The sequence below is a fragment of the Passer domesticus genome, chromosome 19 (assembly GCF_036417665.1).
Source record: "Passer domesticus isolate bPasDom1 chromosome 19, bPasDom1.hap1, whole genome shotgun sequence".
Taxonomy (NCBI): Eukaryota; Metazoa; Chordata; class Aves; order Passeriformes; family Passeridae; genus Passer; species Passer domesticus.
The window spans coordinates 1,418,739-1,438,052 of NC_087492.1; the positions used below are offsets into that span (position 1 = coordinate 1,418,739).

The 19,314-nt window shown below is 51.1% G+C and overlaps 2 protein-coding genes across 7 annotated transcripts in view; one reads left to right on the top strand and one right to left on the bottom strand.

Moving 5' to 3' along the window:
- ACACA (acetyl-CoA carboxylase alpha) overlaps positions 1–10,779 on the top strand; it is a 107,140-nt gene extending 96,361 nt beyond the window's left edge. For all 6 annotated transcript variants that reach the window (XM_064394762.1, XM_064394764.1, XM_064394763.1 and 3 more), the window contains 4 exons: positions 4,727–4,881; positions 5,346–5,516; positions 8,604–8,740; positions 8,939–10,779. In XM_064394762.1, the coding sequence (XP_064250832.1) occupies positions 4,727–4,881; positions 5,346–5,516; positions 8,604–8,740; positions 8,939–9,065 (590 nt within the window). In that variant the 3' untranslated portion in view covers positions 9,066–10,779. The remainder of the gene's footprint in view (positions 1–4,726; positions 4,882–5,345; positions 5,517–8,603; positions 8,741–8,938) is intronic.
- Positions 10,780–11,665: 886 nt separating this feature from the next.
- AATF (apoptosis antagonizing transcription factor) overlaps positions 11,666–19,314 on the bottom strand; it is a 33,368-nt gene continuing 25,719 nt past the window's right edge. The window contains exon 12 of the mRNA XM_064394768.1: positions 11,666–13,041. Within this exon, the coding sequence (XP_064250838.1) occupies positions 12,978–13,041 (64 nt within the window). The 3' untranslated portion in view covers positions 11,666–12,977. The remainder of the gene's footprint in view (positions 13,042–19,314) is intronic.

Sequence of the window (19,314 nt, forward strand, 5' to 3'; positions counted from 1 at the left end):
CCCCCTGGCAGTGCCAGCAGCCCAGCAAGCCCTGCTCCAGCAGAGCCCGTGGCTGGGGAAGGGATCCATCCCCTGGAGAAAGGCTGGAGTGTGGAAATCCTGCAGGGAGGGGGCGCAGAGCATCACCTTCACTCACCTCTGTGGGTGCAGGACACCCTCAGGCCAGCCCTGAATCCTGTGGGACACTAAAAAAAGCCCACAGAGGGAAAGATGGGGTAGAGTTTCTGCCAACAGCCTCACAAACCCAGCGCCATGTGAGGAGCCAGGAGCCTGGTCAGGGGTTTTTTTCCCCCCTCTTCCTCTACAGGGTAATTACTCCCAGCAAACTCCATACACTTTAATTAAAATGACTGCAACACAAGAGCAAGTCACTTACAACTGTACATAGGGAGAGCTCTAAAAGCTTCAGTCACTGATAAGCATCTCCCTGAGATGGATCGTAATTGCTCCAGCACTGCTGATCATTGCTGTTGTTCTGCCACTAATTCCACACCAGAGCAGGGGAGCCAAGATTGCAGGACACACTGGATTGCATAATTTTTTTCCCTTTTTTCCTTTTTTTTTTCTTTTTTTATTTTATTTTTTTGCTGGTTTTCTTTCTGGCCAATTTAAAATTTGTCAAAGTCGGTCTTCTTCTGGATCACTGCCCTTTGATATTTCGCGCACTCCATTTGCCACAAACAAGCCGCAGGGCCGCAGTTCATGCTGACTCCAGCAGAAGCAGAGAAAGCTCCATTTATCTTACACTGCCTGCTGAATTCTTACTCATTAGCTGGGGGTTCACTGCCTCTCTTTAACCCCTGAGTGGCTGTCATCCCTCCCCGGAGCTCTGGGGAGCAGCACCAGGGAGATGCTGTCCCGCGAGCCCACGCCGGGGCTGGACGTGGCAGAGCAGGGGAGGCTGGCAGATATTGAATCATTTGACATAAATCTGTTCATTATCAATTCTGCAGCACCGTTGCTGAAATGTTGATTAGCCCCGTGGTTTATTAAAGTGTCACTCAGGGCTGGGCTGTTCCAGCAAGGGGCAGGGCGAGGGAGGGTGGCCCTTCTCCTGCCCCAGAGCACATTCCCACCTGGAGCAGGTGTGCAGGGACAGCAGGGGTCACCCAGAGAGGTGGGAACGGGGCAGCCACAAGCCTTGGGCCAGAGTTTAAAACACAGAGACTCAATTTTATGTATTTAGTACAATTAGGCTAAACCACTTAGCAGTGGAGTGAAAATAAGCCTCATCATACAGATTCTGTGCCTTGAAATGGGTGCAGAAATGGGGTGGAATGTGGGTGAAAGGAGTGGCAGAATGGCTCCAGTTCCAGCAAGGCTGGCTATTGCATTTCCATGTTTCCTGTAGGAAAAAGGCAGCATCCAGTCATCACCTGATGTGTGTTGTGATAGTGGGAATGTCCTTCTTGCTGGTCCTGGGAGGTGCTCCTGTGTGCTGGATGCACCTCTGATTTTATTTATTTCACTTATTTCATTTCCTAGGGCAGTCAGTCTGTGCTGCTGGGGCTTGGTTCACACCTTACTTGGCTAAAGAGCATCCAAAATTGCCTTTAAATTTCCAAATAATGAGTGAACACTCAAGTATTCATCACTCAGCTCCACTTCAGCACAGCAGTTCCTCTCTGAAAACAAACATTTTGAGGTGCAGGACCAGAACTGACCTCCACTGCCAGTTTTTCAGGAAAACCTGGGAGGAACACTGCTCTTCTGATTCCATCTCTCACGGGGTGTTGGATAAACACAGGTTGTAACTTTGTTTTGTGGGTGATGCTGGTTTCAGCAGCTGCTTCCCTGTGCAGGTGCTGCTGCATTTAAATTGGTGCTAATTCACAGTCACAAGGCTCCCAGAGCAGGTCCTGCTTTCTCTCAGCTCCTCCGTGGCACTTGGCACTGGGACATCCTCCCAGGAGGGCTGGGGGCAGGAATTTTTTGGAATTATGTCCCTGGCACACTTCAGGTGTTTGGAAATGAGAGCTCAGGAGCAGAGAGGGAAGGGCCAGGGTGGGAATCACAGGGATTCTGTACAAGGATATTTGCAGCCTGTGCCACGAGCTGGTGTGACCTTCACTGGCTGTTCATGCTGCACCTTTCTGACATAAATCCTGCTGAATATTTAGTGAAGCAATTACAGCCTGTCTCATTTAAAGAAACAAGAGACAATCCAAAAATGCCTGTCTCTCCAGGGACGTGAGTGGCTCCCTGTGACCTTCCCTCTCCCCTCTGGAGCAGCTCCCTCCAGCTGGGCTGGGGGAGTTGCCTGGGCAGCCTGGACACCTTTGGCATTTTTTGGTGAATTTTATGGAATCCCAGGATGGTTGGGATTAGAAGGAACCCTAAAGCCAACTGGGGACACCATCCCAGGGTGCTCCCAGCCCTGCCCAGCCTGGCCTTGGGCACTGCCAGGGATCCAGGGGCAGCCCCAGCCTCTCTGGGCACCCTGTGCCAGCCCTGCCCACCCTCCCAGGAGAAAATAAATTTATGTCTGGCAGCTGTTTTGCTCAAGGCAGGAGAGGAGGAGGTGAGGTTCAGGTGAGAGGCTGTTGTTGAGGTGTGGAAGGGAGGTGGGACCCCAGAGCTTTCCCAGGGCATCTCTCCAAGCTGGTTAGGGCAGTTCTGCTGCTGATTGAGAAAAAAGAGAGGAAAGCCATTGGAAGCAGGAGGTGCTGGGGTGTTCCCTGCCGTGGGGGGCTCTGGGGGGGCTGGGAGCAGAGCTGAGCTGTTTCCCAGCCCTGCCCATCCCTCAGAGCCGTGCTGATGTGGAGCTGCAGGGGAAGCTGCACTCCAGGAGCAGGGTGACATTCCTGGCACTGCAGGAGCCTGCCCTGTGCCCCCTGCCAGGGTGGGAAGGTCACTCCTGTTCCTGGTGCTGCCCCACCTGTGCCAGGCTCTCTCCTCTGGGATGGGGCTGGCTGGGAGCACTGCTCCTTTTGTTTCCCTATTGATTAGCAGCCAATCCATACCTAGAGGTCTATAATGCTCCTATGATTTAAACTTTAACAGTTTCATTAACTGTCAAGTACCTCTAGAGCAAAGGAATCCCATATTTTAACTCCCCTCTCCTTGCCAGGATAAGATTTGTGGAAGGAGACTTCTTCTTTTCTTTTCTTTTTTTTTTTGCCTTGAGAAATAAATAAATAAAGCCCAGGCTTTCTGAAAAACCCTGAGGCCTCGAGATCTGACTAGGAAAGAAAGAAAACCATTCCAAGATATTTAATTGTACAGGGGGCTTACTGGATTGATCGAGAGCTTAGCTTTTTACAATAGTCCAGTGAATAAGAAATGCTCCTGACAAACGATCGATGATGGGATAATCACTCTTTATCCCCCCTCCTCATTGTTACCTTCTTTCTTCCAGGAGAACAGGGTTCAGAAGTCAAAAATCTTTATAGACGCTGCTTTTAAATTAAGCAGAAAATAGACATTGACATATTTGTTAATCTCACCTAAATCATTACTGGGCCTGGCTGGGTGGACTCGCTGCCAGGGCCGGAATTCACCCCGGGCTGCCTCGAGTGCTTGTGTTGCCTTTGCAGCCAGGGAGCCTGGGAGCTCAGCGTGGAGAAATATAGATAATTTTTTATTCTGAAGGTTAGAAGGGGAGCTTCTCTTAATTAAAACCTTCTTACTCGCATCTGAAAGGTTAGGTAACATTTATATTGGTAGGCACAGGAAAAACATTCCTTCCCTGGGAGGGATCTTTGTCTGGAGGGCCTGTGCCTTGGAAAATACATAATTGGGGTGTGTGAGCAGGCCCTGGGGTGCTCAGGCACTGGGAGCTCTTCCCTCTGGACCAGCAGCCTTGGATTATTGTGTGTGTGGGAATGGGGCGTGGAAGGAGCAGCAGCATCCTGGGATGGAGCTCCCAGGATGCTGTCTCAGCTTCCAGCTGTGGGTTAGAGGCTTCCTGAGCACAGACTGATAGCTGATCTTCATGCTCAGGAGCCTGTGCTGGAATCTCCTGGCATGAATTTGTCTGATCACCCTCTGTGAGCCCGTTGGGGCCCAGTGACAGTGAATTCCAGCCTTGGATTCTGCACTGGGTGAAGCTGTCCCTCCTGGAGTTTCTGTAAAGCTTCTGCCCAGTGGTTTGATCTGGGTTTGTTGGCTTGGGGTTGCTCTGGCTTCCCCCTGTGATTGCAGAGCCCCTGCAGTGGGCTAAAGGAGAACTTGCAGTGGGGAAGGTGCTGTGCCATGGTCTGTGTTTCCTGCTAAATGAACAGCAGTGCTGGGACATCATTCTCTTTTAGGAGTAAGTCCTGTAGATGTCACTTAATTGATGGCTCAGATCGTTGGCATTTAAATGGAACAGAGTTTCCGTGGTGAAAACACCCTCAGAGCCTTGCCTGAGTCTCTGTGGCACAAAATCTGGGCTGGACCACAGAGGTGTGCTGGGCACTGCTGGGAGCTGATCCTCTGGGCTTTGTCCTTTGGCTTTCCCAAGTTCTGAAGCTGCACCCCTGAACCTCCCCAGAGTCTGAGCTGGGTTTGGTTGCAGGTACCCCAAGTTTCCCCAAGGTCTGAGCTGTGTGTGGTTTGAGCACCGCCAGGGTCTGAGCTGTGTGTGGTTTGAGCACCGCCAGGGTCTGAGCTGTGTGTGGTTTGAGCACCCCCAGGGTCTGAGCTGTGTGTGGTTTTAGGTACCCCAAGTTTCCCCAAGGTCTGAGCTGTGTGTGGTTTTAGGCACCCCAAGTTTGCCCAGGGTCTGAGCTGTGTGTGCTTGCAGGCACCCCCGAGCTGAGCCCTGCTGACAGGAAGGAGCTGGAGGCCAAGCTGAAGGAGCGGGAGGAGTTCCTGGTGCCCATGTACCAGCAGGTGGCCATGCAGTTCGCTGACCTGCACGACACCCCGGGCAGGATGCAGGAGAAAGGGGCCATAACCGTGAGTGTCCCTCGGCTTCCCGGGGACAGGGCTGCAGCCAGACCCTCCGTGAGCCTGTGGAGCTCCTGGGGACCGGGTGGGACAGGGCGGGATCCCCGGGGAGTCTCCATCAAATCCCAGCCTGGGTTTCCCTGTGGGAGTGAGGTGTGTCTGTTCCTGCTGTCCCTCACTCTTTCCCCCATCCCTCACTCCTTTTTCTGTCCCTCACTCCTGTCCCTGTCCCTCACTCCTTTCCCCGCTGTCCCTCACTCTTTTCCCTCTCCCTCAATCCTTCCCCCTGTCCCTCACTCCTGTCCCTCACCCCTGTCCCTGTCCCTCACCCCTCACTCCTGTCCCTCACTCCTTTCCCTGTCCCTCACCCCTGTCCCTGTCCCTCACTCCTGTCCCTCACCCCTGTGTCTGTCCCTCACCCCTGTCCTTGTCCCACACCCCTGTCCCTCACTGCTGTCCCCTGCCCCGGGCAGGACGTCCTGGACTGGAAAACCTCCCGGACGTTTTTCTACTGGCGGCTGCGGCGGCTGCTGCTGGAGGAGGCCGTGAAGAGCAAGATCCACGAGGCCAACCCCGAGCTGACAGACGGACAGATCCAGGCCATGCTGCGCCGCTGGTTCGTCGAGGTGGAGGGCACGGTCAAGGTCAGTCCATGGTGGAGGGCACGGTGAAGGGCAGTGCAGGGTGAAGGTCACTGTGGGTGGCAGCCAGCCCTGTCCTGCCCGGCCTCAGGGCACTGCCACCCTGAGCCCCTGCCAGGGCTGCCAGCCCATGGTGGGCATGCACAGCAGGGACTGGGGTGTTCCTGCCAGGAGTGTGCTCAGCCTGAAGGAAGGGCAAGCTCTGGAGCTGCTCTTGGGTTGGTTTTGTCACAAGCCTCCAATCTCAGTTTTTATTTTATTTTATTTTATTTTATTTTATTTTATTTTATTTTATTTTAAAATTATTTTATTTTTATTTTATTCTATTTATTCTATTCTATTTTATTTTATTCTATTTTTCTACTTTTTCCATTTTATTCTATTTTATTTTTCTATTTTTTCTGTTTTATTATATTCTATTTTCCTATTTTTTCTACATTATTCTATTTTATTTTTCTATTTATTTTATCTATTCTTTTTTATTTAATCTAATTTTATTTACATTACTTAATTTTATGTATTTATTTATTTCATTTTACTTTGTTACTATATTACTTTATTCAATTTTTTTTTGTTTAATTTTATTTTACTTTACGTTACTTTATTTTACTTTGTTACTTTATTTATTTTACCTCATTTATTGTATTTTACTTTATTTATTTTGCTTTATATTTTAAAATTCTATTTTATTTGGGTGATTTATTTTTTAATTCTATTTTTTTCATTCTGTTTTTGAAGTCCCCAACACCCAGGGGTTCCAGGGAAGGGGGGATGTTCTCTGGAGGGCAGCAGCCTTTCCAAGGTAGAGCCTGAGCTCTCCAAAAGCAGGCAGCTCGTTAGCTAATACATTACACCAATCAAGGAGAGTTATCTTAAGCCACAATTAATCTGCTCCCTGGCATATGTTGATAGGGAAGCATCATGCTGTTTCTTAATTAAAAGCAAACGGATTAAAAATGATTAATAAGAGTATTAAATATTCTCCTAAACGAAAAGCTTTGGGATTCTTGGGTAAATGGAGCTTTGCTCAGGTCTGGGCTGGGCTTTCCCCCCTTCCCTGGATCCTGCCTTTGTGTGCAGGGACTGCTGCTGCCTGCCAGGGGCACAGGCAGCGAGCAAAACTCCCAGCTTCAAACCAGAATAAGGAGAAAAACAATGAAATAAGCAAAATCTTGAAGTGACATCACCGGGCTGAGACAATCAGAGGCATCGTGTGAAAGGAAATGAAACAATCCTGGGGTTCCTGAAGGGTGTCAGGGGCTGGGATGGGCTCTGCAGCCAGAATTGCTCCCTGGCAGAGGTGCCAGGGGCAGCCACAGCTCCTGGAGCTCCCTGGGAGTGTCCAGGGCCAGGCTGGACAGGGCTGGGACAGGGGAAGGTGTCCCCTCTGCACAGCCCCTGACAGAGGGGACAGCCAGGGAGCAGGGACAGCAGGACAGGGAACAGCCTCGGGCTGGGCAGGAGACTGGGCTGGATGCTGGGAAAAGTCCTCCTTGGGAAGGGAATTCCTCCTTGGAAAAGGGAATTCCTCCTTGGAAAAGGAAATTCTTCCATGGGAAGGGAAATTCCTCCATGGAAAAGGAAATTCTTCAATGGAAAAGGAAATTCTTCCATGGGAAGGGAAATTCCTCCATGGAAAAGGGAATTCCTTCATGGGAAGGAAAATTCCTCCATGGAAAAGGAAATTCCTCCATGGTAAGCAAAATTTTTCCATGGAAAAGGAAAATCCTCCGTGGAAAAGGAAATTCCTTCATGGGAAGGAAATTCCTCCCTGGGAGGGAAAATCCTCCATGGAAAAGGAAATTCCTCCATGGAAAAGGAAAATACTCCCTGGGAAGAGAAATTCCTCCATGGAAAAGGAAATTCCTCCATGGTAAGCGAAATTTTTCCATGGAAAAAGAAATTCCTCCATGGAAAAGGAAAATCCTCCATGGAAGGGAAATTTTTCCATGGAAAAGGAAATTCCTCCGTAGGAAGGGAAATGCTCCCTGGGAAGGGAAATGCTCCCTGGGAAGGGAAACTCTCCCTGGGAAGGGAAACTCTCCCTGGGAAGGGAAATGCTCCCTGGGAAGGGAAATGCTCCCTGGGAAGGGAAATGCTCCCAGGGAAGGCTGCCCAGGCCTGGCACAGCTGCCCAGGGCAGTGCTGAGTCCCCGTCCCTGGAGGGATTTGAAGGCTGTGTGGATGTGGCACCTGGGGACAGTGTGGCCTTGGCAGTGCTGGGAATGTTGGGCTCCATGAGCTCAGAGGTTTTTCCAGCCCCGGGGACTCTGTGACCCCTGGTCTGTGTCCCAGAGGGGTGGCAGGGTCTGGCTGCTCAGGAGGTGCCACCACGGTGTCACCGCCCCCAGCTCATTGTCATTCTGCCTTTGACTTGGTTAGTGATAACAGAGAAGGATAGTGCACCTTTAAATGAGGAGCTTTGTGTTTAATTACCCAAATAAAATGACATAAATATGAATGAGTGCTAATGGCAGTACTTGCTTTTCCGGAAACCATTAACAAAACGATTCTTAAATGATTTGTAAAGAAAATGAGAGGAGAGGAGAGAAGGCTGTTAGGGGCTCTCACACTCCTGAGTTATTACACAGCCAACTACCTGGCAAATACCAGGTGAAATGATCTTGTGAAAGGCAAAAAGGGGGCTGTGCTGAGGCTCCAGGCACTGACCTGCCCTGCTGTGCTGGGTCAGGGGTGCCAGCATTGCTGGGCCACCAGCACAGCGCCAGGCTGGAGCTGATGGGGACTCACAGGTGCCCTGGTGATTTGGCACTGGGACAATCCCCGGAGCTGCATGGCAGGTCAGCCGTGCTCCACCAGGATTTGGGGAGCTGACAACCAGGGAAGCTGGGATTTATCTGGGACTGCTGCAGCCTGTTCCCTGCAGCACTGACCAAGAACCTCCTTGGTCCATCCCATTTATGGCAGGATGCAAAGAAAATGAACCATCTGTGACCTTGTGCTGATTGTTAGGTGTGTTTGTGGGGATGCCCAGGCAGCTGTGCCCCCCACAGCTGCCAGTGCAGAGCTGAGGAGTGACTCTGGCAGTGGGCAGGGCTGGGGCACAGGCTGAGCTGTGGATTTTGGCAGGCCTACCTGTGGGACAGCAACAAGGACCTGGTGGAGTGGCTGGAGAAGCAGCTGACGGAGGAGGAGGGCGTTCGCTCGGTGGTGGAGGAGAACATCAAATACATCTCCAGGGATTACGTGCTCAAGCAGATCCGGAGGTGAGCAGGGAGGGACCTGGGTGCCATCAGGCTGGCTCCAGAGCCCCTGCTCTCTGTGGGGCACACACTCAGCCCAGCAGTGCCCTGGGGAGCTCCCAGCTGCTCCCAGCCCAGCCCCACGTTCCAGCCCCTGGAATCCCTGCTGGAGCTGCCTCCCTCCCTCCCTCCCTCCCTCACTCCCCTCTGTGCTCTTCGCAGCCTGGTCCAGGCCAATCCCGAGGTTGCCATGGATTCCATCGTGCACATGACCCAGCACATCTCCCCCACGCAGCGAGCCGAGGTCGTGCGGATCCTCTCCACAATGGACTCGCCTTCTTCCACGTAAGAGCCGGGGCTGCTCGGAGCCCGGAGGAGCCCGGGGCCGGGAGCTGCCCTTTGTCCGCCGGCCCCGCCCGGGGGAGGCTCCGGGAGCGCTGCTGCAGGGACACTTTTATTTTTTCAAATCAGGCTGGCCAGAGGAAGCGTGTCCTTTGGCCAGGGACACGAGGAAAATGTATAAACACAAGCGCCTGCGGAACTGAGTCCCCGCCGTCCTCCTGTACCTTATTTATTGAACAGAGCGGGGCTGGGCGCTCCGGCACCGCGAGGCCTTGGCTGGTGTCCCTGTCCCTCCAGGGACACCCCTGTCCCTGCAGGGACACCCTGCCCCTGCAGGGACACCCTGCCCTCCTCTCCTCCCCGTGCTGACAAGTGCCAATGTCCCCCTGTCCCCTCTCCGGGGACCCCGCAGCCCCTGGCTCTGCCAGCGGTGATTTGTGTGTCACCCTCTGTCAGTGGTGATTTGATTTGTGTGTCCCACGTCTGTCTTGTCTCCTAGGTAGAGGAAAACCAGCCTTGAGCTGCTGTGGCCAGGGCTGTCCCCGTGCCCCCAGGAGGCTGCCAGGCTCCCCAGGGCTGTGAAGGTTTTTTGGGGGCAGGATTTGGGGGGGCTGAACCTCTGTTGCTTTGCCTTTGTGCCCATTTCCTTTAGAGCAGGCTGTGAATTTTGTGAAAGGCCCTTCTGGGAGGAAGCACAAGAGACCAAAGTGCAGCTGCTCAGCATTTCTGCTCTCCCTTCCCTGATGCTTTCAGGGCTGACGGGTGGGGAGTGCTCATCCCTTCCCCGTGGGCAGGTCCAGGCAGCTGAGGTGAGGCAGGAGAAAGGACACAGCCAAATCCCCCACTGGGCTGGAACTGCAGAAGGAAATCTCAGTCTGAGGATCTGAGGAGAGCTTTTCTCCATCACCCTGCCCCAGAGCTGCCTGGGGAGGGGCCACTCTTACCTGGGAATGTGAAAAAATGTTGGGTTTGGTGTCTGATGGCAGTGGTCAGGAAGAACTGGGGGCAGGTGAGTGCAGCTGCCCAGGTCCCCCCAGGCCAGCCCAGATCCCCAACTTCTTTCTACAGTTTTTTATGTAACAAAAGCTCAGAGAAGCTGCAGTGCTGGAGGGAAGCACAGCCCACCCCTCACACACAGCTCTGGGCACAGAGCTGGCTCTGGGCACTCCGGGCTCACCAGTGATGGTCCTGGAGGAATTTCAGATTTTACAGCCCCTCCTTTAGTCCAGCAGGAAGGGCTGTAGGTCAGAAGTGTGGTACATCAGAAGGGCTGTTTTATGAGAGAATGAATCAATGATGCTGCCAGTGCCTCTCACCTGTCCCTTTTCCTCCTGAAGTGCAATGCAGCCCTTCTGCCTGTGCTGCCAGTGACTGGAGGTGCCAGCCCGGGGTTGCTGCTCCCTGCCCGTGGCCAGCAGAGCTCGGCCACCTGCAGGACTTGCTTTTTCTTAATAGTTAAGAACCCTAATTTGATTTAAGAGATTTTTTTTTTCCACTAGAGCCCCCTGAACAAGCCCCAAAGATGCTTTTGCTTACGCCAGGGTGGGCTGCAGCAGGACACACAGACAGAGAATGTGTCAGCCAGGCAGGACTCGTGGGGCTCCTCCCCTGCCACCAGGACTCCCCCGTGGTGTCACCAGAGTCCCTTTCCAGGACCCCTGCAGGTGCAGGGGGAGGTGTCCCTGTGCCCACTGAGCCCCAGCCTCGTGCAGAGCAGCCCCCACCTCAGTGTTACAGCACCGGCCCAGGCCTCGCCTCACCTGGGAAAGCAGCTCCAAACAAACCTGCTGGCTGACACCGGGGTCTGGCACTGGCCCTGGGGGCTCTGTGGTGGCCCCAGTGTGGGGGTCACCGGGTGGGGGAAGCCCCCGGGTACGAACGGTTCTCGCTGGTGCTGAAGTATTTCACTTACCTCAATTTCTTTTAATAAAAAGAATGAATTCCAGCTCTGGTGCTGCGAGTGGATCTGTCAGCCCTGTCCTCAAGCTGAGCTTTGCTTGAGTTCAGCACAGAGGGTTCTGAGGGACCCTCCAGCTCAGCTGAGCCCTCCCCCGAGGTCCCAGCTCATCCCTCAGCCCTGCCCCATCCCAGGTCCCCAATGCCCCCAGGTGTCCCCAGGCCTGCTGGTGGCCACCCCCACTCCCATCTTCAACACCACAGTGAATGGGACAAGCAGGGAAAAAACCCCAAACCCCAGAGATGGCTGCTGAGGTGGGAGAACTTCAGGACCCTCTTCCAGGGCTGTTTTGTGGGCAGGGATGGCTGGACTCACCTTGGAGCCCTTTCCCAGCCTCAGGAGCCTGCAGGGAAGGGCCCAGCAGGACTTGGGCTAAAGGATGTCCCTGGGAGCTGATCCACAAACACCCCTTGGAGGTGTCCCCATGAAAGGTGAGATTTAAATTTGCCCACGTGAGCCACCACAGCTCCAGCAGCTGATTTTCTGCATTTCTCAAACCAGAATAATGACAGTTAAAATTTGGGGGATGGTGAGGGGACGGACCCTACTGAACTCCAGCATCACGTTTAAAACTCTTTAGCCTAAAATATATCCACATTAAAATGCCAAGAAAAGACATACCAAAGCTGTAAGCTCTCCAAAGCCCAAGATCAAAGTGCCATCATCTTTTAATGTAAACCTTTTGTTGCATCAACAGTCTTAAGAGGGATGAGAGACATCAAAATAAAAACTGAGACAAACTGGGGCTTTGTAGCTGTTTTTTGTTTTAGTCTCTTCTCTCAATTTGGGCCATGAAATAGGTCAGCTCCATTACTGATCAGCCTTCCCACAAATATTTAAAACAAATTGAATTGCACACCCAATACCCATCACAATTACGCCAGGCACAATAACTAAATTAGCAATTCAACAAAATAATTGGAAATGCGATTCTCTCCATCCCGGAGCCTCCCCCGGGGCTGTGGCCGATCTATGGGGGGAAAACTCTGCTTTACTAATTCTGCAGCTAATTAGAGACACACTTGTAAATGAAGTTGTTTGTCTGAAAGTTGAAATTCTTTGCTGTGGCGGGGCTGGGGGGAGAGGATTAACACAGCCCTGTGTCCCTCCCTGTGCACAGCCCAGTCCCAGAACCCCTCGGTGGTTGCTGAGGTGTAATGCCCATTTGTGCAGGTACTAATTAGCAGCTGTATCATGAATTAATAAAGAATTAATATTCTGTTGGGGGGGGGGAAGATCTCACTTGCTGTTAGGAGAACTTGGTGGCAATCAGGCTGGCTCTTTCTGGGTGCCAGGGCCTGACCCAGGGGTTTGAGGCTGTGATGGCAGAATTTCATCTCCCTGCAGGCCGGGGGTCCCACGGGACCCTCCTGTGCCTGGGGACACTGCCAGGACCTCCCCACACACCCCCAGGAGTCACCTCTGTGCTGCCATCCTGCTGGCATGTCACAGCCATGCTGGAGGGGTCCCCAGGATCCTCCCAGAGCAGCAATTTCCTGGCACATCCCGTGCCAGGGCCAGCCAAGGTGTGCTCAGCCCCCAGGTTGTGACCTGGCAGCTCTGCTGCCTGCACAGCAGCACCTTCCCTCTGTTTTAGGGCCATGTTAATTATGGAAATGACATTTTAATCCTCTGAAGTCAACGAGCAGCCAAGCACCAGAACAGGGCACAGAACCCCCCCAGCCCCCAAATCTCCAAGGTTTTAACACAGCTGGATTGTGTCCCTGCCCCCACACTGTGCCCAGGCTGCAAAATCAAGGTCAGGAATTTAAATTTAAAGGGAATAGTTAAAAATGGATTGTCTTTGGGAGGAGGCACTTCAGGCTCACTCTTAGCAGGGTGTGGGGCTCCATCAGGAGGGATTTTGGGGACAAACCAGAGAGCTGGCTCTGCTCTGGGCAGCCCTGGGGAGCAGCTGAGGGCAGAAGCAGCTGGAGAAGCCCAGGAGCTCAATCCCAAATCCTAATCCTGCTCTGCTTCTTCTCCCTTCGTGACTTTTCCAAACAGTGACCGGTACAGCTCCGTCCTGGGGAAAAAGGGAGAGGGAAAAGTTATTCCCAAGGTCAGAATGGAATCCAAAGGCTGCCAGGCAAAGGCCTGGTGTAATTAAAAATGCATTCGAGAATCTTTATTAATAAATACAGGCAGAGTGGGGAACTGGTGTGAGCCCAGTGCCAGGCAGGGCAGAAATATGGAAATATTCCAGTGGGGCTGGGTATTGGATCTCCAGAGAATGAGGGTTTCTCTAAGTTTGCCCTTTACAGACAGGCTCTTCAAGTAAGAAAACAAGATTGAATATTTTAATAGGATGGAGGGGCCGTGAGGAGGATTCAATCACACAGCCAACGTGGGGCTGTAATTTAGTTTTCATACATTTTCTTGGACAGTACTTGAAAAACAATGAAAATGACCCAGCAACAAGATTCCAATTAATATCCCACGTGCAGCAGTTCTGATAACAGGAGCAAATTTCCCTTAAAAAAATTTAAAAAGAAGAAAAGTGGGCTGGTGTTATTTATCTTTCATTTTAGAAGCAGAGAACGTGAGCTGGGAGAAAGGAGGGGTTCTCATCAAGCAGGAATTTCTGGATATGGAGGAAGAGCTGCATTTTCTCTTACTGCAGCTCCTAAAGCCTCTTGGCTGCACAGGTGGAGGGGAGCTGGGCACACAGAGGGATTTTCCCTTCCAAGCTCAGCAGTGTTTGGGTTTGGGCCTGGCCCTGCCTGCAGACACCTCCATGGGAGGGTTCCCTGCCCTGCCACCAAAATTCCATGTTCAGCAGTGGTGGCAGAAAATCCTCCCCAGGAGCAAGTGCAGGAATGAAATCCTGGACAGACAGAGCTGGGTCCTGCAGGGAACAGCCCCAAACCTGCCCCAAAACCACCCCAAGGGAACCTGGGGAAATCCTGGTGTCGCTCTGGTTTTTTAGGATTTTCTAAACCTTCTGATGTTTACATTCTTGTAATGAACTTTCTCACACACTTTCTGTAAATAACTTATTGTTCTGCTTTCTTTTATGGAGGAGGGGAATTTTGATGGACTGTTGGTTTGTCCAGTGTCATTGGAGAGGTGCCACTGCCACCCTCCAATCCACTGCCACCTTTAGAAATCTATAAATGTTAGAATTCAAAAATAAACTCCCCTTTTTGCCCTGAGGAAGCAGCATGGTCACCGTGTGGTTTTTGTGTGCTACAGGAACACCCCTGCTCCCCTCTGCAGCCTCCCTGCACCCTTCCCCTTCCTCATTCCCTCCTTTTCCAGCCCCAGGAATGTCGGGGAGTTCAAAGCGAGGTGCACGTTTGGGGAGCCCCAGGGGAGGACTCAGGGGAGCAAAGGCTCTGTGTCAGCCTCACGAGCACCTCAACCCCAAGAGCTGCTCTGCACCTTGCCCAGGGGGGAATTCTGGGGGTTCTCTCCTCATTTCTGTGGGGTTGAGGCTGTCCTGTGGCTGCAGAGCTCAGGGATCAATGCAGACTCGGATTTTAAATAAAAACCATTTTTCAGCAGCAGGGCCTGGGGAGATTTCAAGGGAGAATTTGTCTTTGCTGGCAGAGCAATGTTTGTGACATGGAAACTCCAGTTTTGGGGGCAGGGGGTTCCCAGGAATGGCACAAGGAGTGGGATGGAGCAAATCCCAGGGGATCCTTCTGGGCATTGACAGCAGGGACAGAGACCCTGGCTGGGTGACAAGAGGAGGAGAGGATCAGGCAACCCCAGCACCCCCAAAACAGGGCAAACATTTCACCCTGAAAATAAAATATAAAATACAAAATACAAAATAATATAAAATATAAAATACAAAATAATATAAAGTATAAAATAATATAAAGTATAAAATAAAAATATTATAAAATATAAAATAATATAAATATAAAATAAAATATAAAATATAAAATAATATAAAATATAAAATACAAAATAATAGAAAATATAAAATAATACAAAATAGAATATATAATATAAATTATAATATATAAAATATGAAATATAAAATAATATAGAACATAAAATATAATATAAAATATAAAATAAAACATAGAATAATATAAATATAAATATAAAATAACCCCAACCCTTTGCCCCCTCTCCTCATCAGCCAGGCTCCCTTTCCTTTGCAGCCTCTCCCCTCAGCAGGATTTAACCATGCAGAGAGTAAAACTCATCAATCCTCCAGGTTTAACCTTGTCTGTGTTTCAATTCACCAGGGTAAGTGCAGATTTTAATACTTTCAGCCCCCTTAAGGCTATGCATAATGAACTTGGGATTTTGGTTAAAAAAATACAAAATTCCTCTGCTCCACCCCCAGAAATGAAACCCAGGCTGGAGCCTGAGGCACGCAGAGCCCTGGAGCTGGGGAAGGTGCCCTGAGCCCAGGGGAGGGCAGAGGCCTGGGCTGGCCAGGAATGAGCACAATTCCCCCTGAATTCAAATTTAACTTCCCCTTTATTGCAGCCCACAAAAGCAAGTAATGAGCACTAACATTTTTATTTCTTTTAAACTGTCATTTAGGCTGTAGAGGGGATAATTACCTATTTCCACTGCAGTAAGGTTTTATCACCCTTAGTGAGGCATTTTCTAATTTAATATTTTTACTGTATTATCATAAAACCTGTTTCTGGAAAAAATGATCAGGAACCACACAGGCATTTGCCATAAAACATGTGTGTGTGTGAGCACCTTGGCTTAATTATTGATGCATCTCCTCCAGAGGAGGGGATGGCACCTCCCCACCTGGGCACTGCTGCTTCCAGCTCAACAACATCATTTTTTAAAAAATAATAAATAAATTAATTTAAAAAATAAGATGTAAAATAAATAAATATTAATTAAATGAATAGCTGGCAGCTCCAGCCAGTGCAGGTGCTGAGAGGGGTCCCAGTCCCATTTCCACAGGAGTTTTGCAGCACAGAAGGTTCAGAGAACCAGAAAAACCCAGGCACCTGCAGGCTCCATCTGCTCCCAGGAAATCCATCAAACGCTGCCGTGGGATGGCTCTGGGAGCAGGGCAGGCTCTGGGAGGTGCCCTGAGCAGGGGGAACCATTCCTTGTGCTCCTCATATTCCGAGGACGATTTCCCCTTTCACAGCTTGCCTGGTTTGTAACGGATTTGATGCAGGAGAAGACAAATTGTCTCACAAAGGAAAAACGACAAATCATCTCACAGCCCTTAACAGGTTGGTTTTTTTCCCCCCTTTAAGAGGGAAATTTCCATAGCAGAGGCTCCTGTCTGTTTGCCAGGGATGTCAAACATCAGCTGTGGGGATGAGTCAGCCCAGTGGCATCAGCCTGGCAGCTGAGCCCTTGCCAGAGCCCTGGGGGGACACGGGTGCCCCACTGCACCCCCAGGGGCTCACCAAGCCCAGCCTGGGGGATTTGAACAAAAGCAGGCACAGAGAGAAGGAATGCCAAGGTCAGGTGGGACACTGGGGCTTGGAGCAGCCTGGACAGAGGAAGGTGTCCCTGCCCTCCCTGGGGGGGTTTGAAGTTCTCTCCCAACAAAACCAGTCTGGGATTCTGGGATTCCAAAGCTGTGGTGCCTCAGGATCCATCCAAGCAGGTCTGGCTCCACAGGGTGAGGTTTTCCTTGGGTCCTGCCCTCCCTGCCCTGCTCTCCCCTTGTTCCCCAGAGCAGCAGATCCTCTCTCCCAGGCCTGAACACACCTCACATCTTCCTCACACCACCAGGGTCAGGGGTGTGTGCCCTGCAGCACTGAGCTGCTGCCTCAGTTTCCCCAGCAGCAAGGGCTTTGCTTCCTCCCAGGAATTCTGTGGTGCTGAACACCCTGGATTGACAACTGCAGAGCCCAAATTCCTCCATTAATCTGCTCTCGTGGTGTTTTAATACCCCAAGTACAAAGTGAGCCAAGTTAAAGGCTGCTATCTCACCAACCTTTTTTTTTAATTTTTTTTTTTATTAAACTCCTATGTCATATAAGTAAATTAATCTTTTAATACCAGGATTTCCTGCTACGTACCCCCCTCTGCTTGCAGCAAGACTCTCTGTGACAAAGCAACTGCACTGAAGGGAGAATGCTGATTGGGGAAAGGCACAGGATCCAGGGAAAGGCTCTAATCCCAGCCTCAGTGGCAGCTGGATCATCTGGCTGAGAATTCAGCCCCAGCAGGCTCCACTCTGCTCCTGGAACAGCACTGGGGGCTCAGTGCCTGCAGGATCCTGGGGCAGGGGGGCATTTCCTGCCCTTGGATGTGGATTCAGGGAAGGGATTCCCACCTCACGTTGTGGGGACACTGCCTGCTGTGGCACAGTCCCAGCAGAGCCACCTTCCTGTGTTGGCTCATGGAGGATGCAGATTCCTCCCCAAGAGATCCGTGTGCTGAGGCAGACCCCAGCCTGTATAACCAGGATCCATCCCCACCTTCCTGTGTTGGCTCATGGAGGATGCAGATTCCTCCATCCTGAGGGGTCTGTGTGCTGAGGCAGACCCCAGCCTGGACCACACAGGATCCATCCCCACCTTCCTGTGCCTGGCTCATGGAGGATGCAGATTCCTCCTCCCCGAGAGATCCGTGTGCTGAGGCAGACCCCAGCCTGGACCACACAGGATCCATCCCCACCTTCCTGTGCCTGGCTCATGGAGGATGCAGATTCCTCCTCCCTGAGAGGTCTGTGTGCTGAGGCAGACCCCAGCCTGTATAACCAGGATCCATCCCCACCTTCCCCTGCTGGAACTGCAGTCTGTCCCTCTGTCCTGCCTGCCCCTGCAGGAAAGGCTCCCTGGGGCTCTGCAGAGCCCTGGTGCCAGGTTTAATGAAGATGTATGGGTGCCCTCCCTGGGGGTGGGCAGGGTCACGGGTGACACTGCCAGCCTGGGCACCCACAGCAAATCACAAACCACGTCAATCCCAGCTGATGCAGAGCTGCAATCCTCCCAGCCAGAGATCAAATCAGTGCCATGAGTTATGTTCATTCTGTAATCTGATAAGAAATAGAGTGAGCCTCTAATAAAAGAGTAATGAGAGCCCTTAATGATGCTGTTAAAAGGTAGTGCCAGTTAAAGTACTGCTGTTGTTCCAGCTGATTAGATCACTGTTGCATATTTGCACAATCTTGTTTTACCTGTCAGAATAACCCGAGCTGTCTGGGGAGATAAAGGTGTTTGGAGCAAACATCTGTGTCCTTAGAGGATGTCTGTCCCTGCAAGTCACTGTCCTCCAGAGGGGCAACAAGGATGTTCAGCACTTTGCAGGAATGTGACACCTTGCTGCAGAGTCTGTGCTGCCCCTGCTCCCCTCACACAGGACAGAGCTGAGGGTTTGTGTCTCACACTGACACACAGGATGAACCCCAAATGCACACACAGCTCAGGAGAGTTCTGAGGAGCAGAGTTCTTCTGCAGGAGCAGAGTTCTTCCTGCCTGCTGAGGTCCAGCTGTGTGCTGGACAGAGATCTGGTGGCTCGTGCCAAGGGCAGGGCATTCTGAACACAGAAATGTGACCCCCAGAGTGGCTCTGATTCTCAAATGACTGAGAGCAGATCTCCATTTGGGGAGAGCTCAACAAACACCCACAAAAGCCTCATTTTCACACTCCCACTGCAGTGTTTTGGATGTGTTCAGTGTGTGGATGCAAACAGAAATGGGGTAAACTGGGGGGAAGACAAAAAACAACACCCAGCTTTTCACAAGAATTCCACTCAGAAGTGCAGGGGCTGCTGCAAAGAGGAAGCAAGAATCTGTTCCCACCTGGAACAGGACAAGAAATTATGGCCCTAAATCACAGCAGAGGGAAATTCAAGCTAAACATTAGGGCCACATGGCTGGAGGAACAGCTTGGAGACTCCCACATTTCTTTTTGTGGTGAGAGGATCCAAACAATACTGGAAAATCAGAGCAGCTGGGCTTTGCTCTCACTTGAAAAGAAAAAAAGGAGAGAAAAAAAACCAGAGTAAAGCAACTCAGAGAGAGATGCAGTGATGAAACAGCACAGGTGCTTTGGACACAGAACCCCTCATCCATAAGCCCCTGCAATCCCCCAGAAGGCAGCAGGTATTTGGTTTCCACTCCACAAACAGACAAATGACATCTCTCCCTCACAAAGCACAAACATGTTCCACAACCCAGGGGAAAGATGTTTCTCAAGCTTTCTCCATCCATTCACTGGAAAAATTATTCCACCTCCTTCCCACAAGCAGCTCAGCTTTTGGAGGTTTGGGTTTAAGAAATATGGGTGGGTATGTGGGGGAGCTGTCTGGAATCTCTGCACAAAATTTCACTGTAGTGTTTCCTTTACTAATGACCACATTAAAACATTACAGCCTTCCAATAAAATTCTGTACTCT